At 36.7% G+C, this 5,789-nt stretch overlaps 1 protein-coding gene across 1 annotated transcript; it reads right to left on the minus strand.

The window, feature by feature from the left end:
• Positions 1–911: 911 nt before the first annotated feature.
• Positions 912–1,806, minus strand: LOC122082885. The gene is made up of 2 exons (XM_042650696.1): positions 1,543–1,806; positions 912–1,375 (listed from the first exon to the last, which is right to left on the minus strand). Exons 1-2 carry the CDS (start codon positions 1,638–1,640, stop codon positions 1,060–1,062), a joined length of 414 nt encoding a protein of 137 aa, XP_042506630.1. The 5' UTR covers positions 1,641–1,806; the 3' UTR covers positions 912–1,059.
• Between the last annotated feature and the right edge of the window lie 3,983 nt (positions 1,807–5,789).

Here is a 5,789-nt window from a genome sequence, read left to right on the forward strand (position 1 = left end):
GTTTGGAAACAAATAAAAGCAGGGAAACCACAGAGATATTGTTGATTGGGTTATGAAATCTTTTATTTATGACCTTCCTTCATCTTCAAATTAGGGCCACATGAAGGTATGGCGAATCTTTAAATGAGAAAGATGTACTATTATACCAAAAATAGTTCACTTGGAAACTTGAGTGGGTGATTAAGATTTTCTTTTATATATATAATTTTTGTGTGGGTTTGATCTTTTATTGATTTATATTAGAATCTAACTGTCTAATTGCCTACCACTGAGCTAATAACTCATACCTAAAATAACATATAAACTTGAAGGTTGAAAGTTCATATCCAGAAAACATACAAACTTGAAGGGAAACCTTTTGGCAAAGTGCCTAAAAGCAATACTAACGAATGAACAGCCCACACCACCCTAGGAATTGGGTTCTATAGGCAGACATACATGTCCCGTCACAACTATTTAAAAAGAGTTCCTTTTCACATATGTTCATGCACGAATACATTTTAGGTGCCAACACCTATGGTGAAGAAAATTATATATGAACACAAAAGGGACAGTGTTAATCATCTGGCATGCACATGTAGAGGATCCATTCTCCAACCATTTAGGATACAAATTATTTAAAATGGTGCATTCTCAAATTGAAACAAAACCCATCAAGCTTCAATGATAGTGAAGCCAACCAATGTATCGTGTATCACACAACATGTGTATCATGATATGATATCTACACATGTTCTTCAAAGAAGTCAAATGGGCTAAAAGAGAGAGGGTCCATGTTGGTGGAAATATAATTAGGGATGTTAATGTGTCCTCTCTCAGTAGGTCTCCTTAAACTAGGTAGCCAAAAAGTGTGTCCCATCAGAATTTGATGATTTCTTATAACCCAAGTCATTAATTCTAGAATAGAAATAGAAATAGAAACCCGCACCCCAAGATTGAAGATTAGTATTAAATAAAAACAAAAGAGAAATATATAATTAAGGGCTTACTGATGACGTGCACATACGTTACTAAAAGCAAAGACAAGCAAGGCATAGCTAGCTAGTGATCAATGGATCATCAACACATTACATCCTTGAGAAGCTTATATCTCCGCCCCGTGGGCCTCGGCGATGGTGCAGGACTAGTGGTGCTCTTCCCAGCTTTGTCGGCCGTGTTGTCTTCTTTGACATCGTTTTGTTTGATCCTCTCCCCGCCGCTATACTCAGACCTGTTCATTGACATACCATGATCTGGTCCTCCGGCATACCTCCTTGATGAAGAAGACACCCCACCACCAACACCACCTCCATGCTTTGCTCTTCTCTCTTCGCTCTGGCACCAATCACACAATTCCATCTTCTCCGACGATTCACTGTAGTAGCTACTGCAATACCTGCCGGGAAAAATGGAAAAATCAAAAAACACAATAGGAGGAGGAGAAGAAGAAGAAGGAGGTTAACATCTAAGATGATGGGTAGTCTAGTCTTATCAACACATGCATGATATTTATGTTATATATGTATGATGGATGATGGGATGATGATGAAATGAAAGGCATACGAATGCTGAAAGCGATGACGGCATCTGTTGCAGTGGAAGATCTTGTCAGGGAAACCGACGTCGCCGCACATGCAGCAAACTGTCTGATTATCCACCATTTCTGAGAAAACTTTAGGTTTCTCTGCAGAGATAATAGAAGAAGAGAGAGCCCAGAAAAACCTTAAAACAGAAGAAGCAAAGAAAGAGGAGAGAGAGAGAGATGAAGGAAATGGTTCAGTCGGTGGTAAGATACATATATTTATACCCAACAGGTTGCTTGCAGTCGTTTTCAGTAGAGAGAGAGAGAGAGAGAGGGGCTCAAACCAGGGGAAGAAACCTTAACATGATCACTGAAAAGACGATTATGTCCTTGACCTATCTTTCATGATTTTTTTTTTTTACCCATGGGAGGGTAACAGAATAAATAAAAAAACACAAACGCATACACTGACACAATGTATACGACAGAGTTTGATCCCATGACATTCTCCCCTAGGTGCTAGCTCTACAAGTCGAAGCTATCACCACTTAGCTATCTGCCTATCTTAGTATTCGTACTTTCATGATCTTTTAATGCTTACTATTTTATCTATTTTTCTGATAAAATTTGGATAATCTAAGTTACAAAAACTTTCCTTTGATATGGGCGTAGAGAAATTGAAATCTCAAAAAGGATTTGAGAAAAACTAAAACTTAGAAGAAAAGGTTTCGTGAATTATTTTATTTTCTTAACTATGAACCAAGGCAACACGAAAGTTCCTGAAACTTTTGTCTCAATTTTTTTTATTCATTTTATTTTTTGTTTGTCATCTTGTGGTTTTATGCTTTTATTTACCATTTTACCCTTCCATTGATGCATTAGGAAAGTGAAAATCCGCCTACAAGAAATGGTCAACTTTCAGTGCCTTTCCATCTCCTTCCTTGATGGACATTTTTGTCTACCCACTTTTTGTGGTGGAAAATGGGAGTGTGGGACTCTATTCTAAAATATGTCAGGCTACTTCCAGACTCTTCATAGACTCTGAATAAAAAATTAAAAAAAGTGTAGTGCACCAAATGAATCGAGTTACCATTGACATCCAAAACCCCCTAGTTTATTAATCATGTGATAACATCTTTATATGAGATTCTATCATTCATGGAATAACAGACTATAATTAATGTGTATTAAATCATCACATCTTGAATCAAAGAATCATATTTAAGATTGTCATTCTCATAAAATATAGAAGAGGTTATCTACAAATATCAAAGGAAACGAATGAGAGAGAAAATAAGATTTAAAAAAAAAACCTGATTTTAGGAGGATCTCAGAAGACCTGATTTTCTGCAAAGGTGAACATCCTTTACTTGTAACTTTCCCAGAATACTTTTTATAAGACTGGTTCAAAGCACAATTTGGAACTTTCCCTGTGGAATCAACTTGCTTAGTCGAAAAGCTTTGAACCATATCACTTATATAATATAATGTATTTTGACTAGTGATCAAGGAGAGGACACCCTTTGGGCTCTTGGAACCTCTCCACTTTGCTTGACTCATGGGGTTCTCTTAATTAATTAATTAAAAGGTTAAAGAGGGTAGGGAGAGATCTTCATGGGACTGGAGCCCTTTATTCTTGATCGAATCCAAATAGAATACTCAATTCCTTGGATCATTACAATGCATTGCTCTGAGTTCGTAGGCATGGCCCATCAATGATGAATGTAGGTAGGGTTGTCAATTGGTCGGTTGGACCAATTTTGGTTTGGTCTCATCGATTTCAGTGTGAGAAAAAATAAATCCAAAACTTATCAAATAAGCATCAGTTTCAGATCAATTTGCTATCCATTGGGTATTGATTTGGGTTCGGTTTATTATGTAAATATACCCATAAGTATAGAAATAATCATGCTTTTTAATGATTTTTCAGGCTGGTATTAGTTTTCTATTTGGTTATAAGACTTCCGGTTTTCGAAAGTAAGTTCAGCTTCAGTGTGGACCAATTTGGGTTTGATGTCATAAAACCCCAGTCCAATCCAATTGGCTTCATTTTGGTTTTGATTCAAGCTGATTTTGATTGATTGAGGTTAATTTCATCGGTTCCGGCTAGGTTTTGACATCCCTTCATGTTTTTGCTTATGTTATCATCCATCAACCAGAAAGTGAACATGGAAACAGGTCATGACCATTGAATATGAAGTGATTAAACATTGAATCACCCACCAACACTCTGGTTGAAATGGGTCAATTCAAATTTCTAATCTGAACTATTATCAGTTTCTTTTTTTAACCTCAACTAGGCTTTTGTGAGGTGGCAATAGGTTGGTGTCTAAACCAGGCCCAACCGTTGGGTGACCCGTCACACTAATCAAGCCCTTTTTTGTGGGCTTGAAAAGACAAGTAACCATATATTTTCGGCTCCCTTTTAGCTTTAGGTTTAAAAAATGAGGTTACTGAGATGAAATGTTGACTTAGATTCCAGATTCCAAGGACTTGATTATTACTGGAACAAGAAAAGGATACACAAAATCAATAATGGCCAACCTTGGTAATGTCTCTTTCTTTCTTATAAATTGGATTATAGATCCTAGAGGGGTCAATTCTATAAAGAAGAACCATTGGTTAGTCAAGCGGTCAAGCCCTACCATGTATGTAGTTGGGGTGCAATGGGTATGGGCTACTGCCCATCTCTTCTGAAAAAGGAAGAACAGTAAGAGGGAAGGGACACAAACATCAAACAAAGCTGATTGCATCCGTCAAGGGCACGAAGGTGTTCCCATAAGGAAAACGGAAGTAACTTCCCCCACAATCAAACACAAGAATTTAACCATACGTCAACGATGAGATGAAATATATTTTAATATCAATGAAGAATCGGGTTATAATCATCATTATAAGAAAATCAAGTTTTGTGACCTGACTCGTCCTTTGCAAAATCTGTGAGTCGGAGTGAGTCATAAAAATCAGGCGAGTCATATCAAGTTTTCCTGTCTCATTTCCATACTAGTCTTTCTCAAGCAATCCAAACAAATAATTAATAAATAAATTAAACGAGACAAGATAGATTAAAAGTGTTTGTTTTTCAAATTTTTTTTTATGAAGCCGATCATTCATTGTCTCTTGGATGAAAGTGATACGGTCTGACTTGGAGATGTCATGGTTTTGAATTGTGTTTTTTTAATTAAAATTTAGATGTATACACTCAATAGTCATTAAACTCAATCCAGAAGACCTCAGACATTGAACATTACACATCATTAGAATATATTTTAGTTCAAAACTATTCAGAAATGACGGCTCAAATTTTTGACAAGAATCGGCCGTTTTGTTATGACTCGAGCAAAACAAACGAGTCTTGAATGACTCGATATGATTTGGTTCGAGTCTTTTCATTTTTTGATACAGGACGAGTCTTCATGACTCTTGACGAGATTTCTAATATTTGACCAAACTCAACCTAGTTTTCCTAGTCAAAACCTAATTTTCCAACAATGATAATCGCTCGTCTTTATATCTCTCTCAGATTAATTACAGAGAAAGAATCCTCACTTCAAATTATAGAACCCTATATGCAGATAATTTATCAAAAAACCCAAGTAGTTCTAAAAAAAAAAAGTTCTACAACTGTACAACAATTTGAGAGGAGTGTTCTTAACGGCCTTTCAGGCCCTCCACCTCATATTGACCCTTCAGATCAACCCACAAGTTCATGGGTCGAGGAGAAATCATTTGAGATTATGCAGGATTATACACGAATGATACTTTTTTGGTTCTCTTTTCAGCCCTATATCTCCTATCCCTAGGAGGTCTTTATCCAGTAGCAAGTTTTTTCGGAAAACTCCATCTATTTTGATGTGGATTTTTTGAAAAAAAAATAAAAAAATGAAATAAAGGTAAATATTTCGTTCTGGGTTGCAGTGTACTATTATATATAGCTTAGACCCATATTTGGTAGACGTAGCATGAGAGTTGAGACCCACCCAAATGGACAAAATAAGATTCATGTGTTGAAGAGCCTGCAGGCGCACAAGAGCCCAAAGAAGTGGCCACTAGGCCTAGGAGGAAAGTTGATGCTTCCTTAACCAGCAACATATAACATGTGCCATGTGGCATCTATTTTTAACTATAAAGATATGCTTGCAAGTCACTCAAAATGGAGCTGAGGGCTCACCGTCCAGGAAATCTTCATATACATCCTGAGTAGATGTGATGGACCACAATAATCACTCACAGTTCATCAGAATGTTCTTTGTTTCTGCACAGTTATTCCAACAGAACAAGAGCACAG

The sequence above is a fragment of the Macadamia integrifolia genome, chromosome 6 (assembly GCF_013358625.1).
Source record: "Macadamia integrifolia cultivar HAES 741 chromosome 6, SCU_Mint_v3, whole genome shotgun sequence".
NCBI lineage: Eukaryota > Viridiplantae > Streptophyta > Magnoliopsida > Proteales > Proteaceae > Macadamia > Macadamia integrifolia.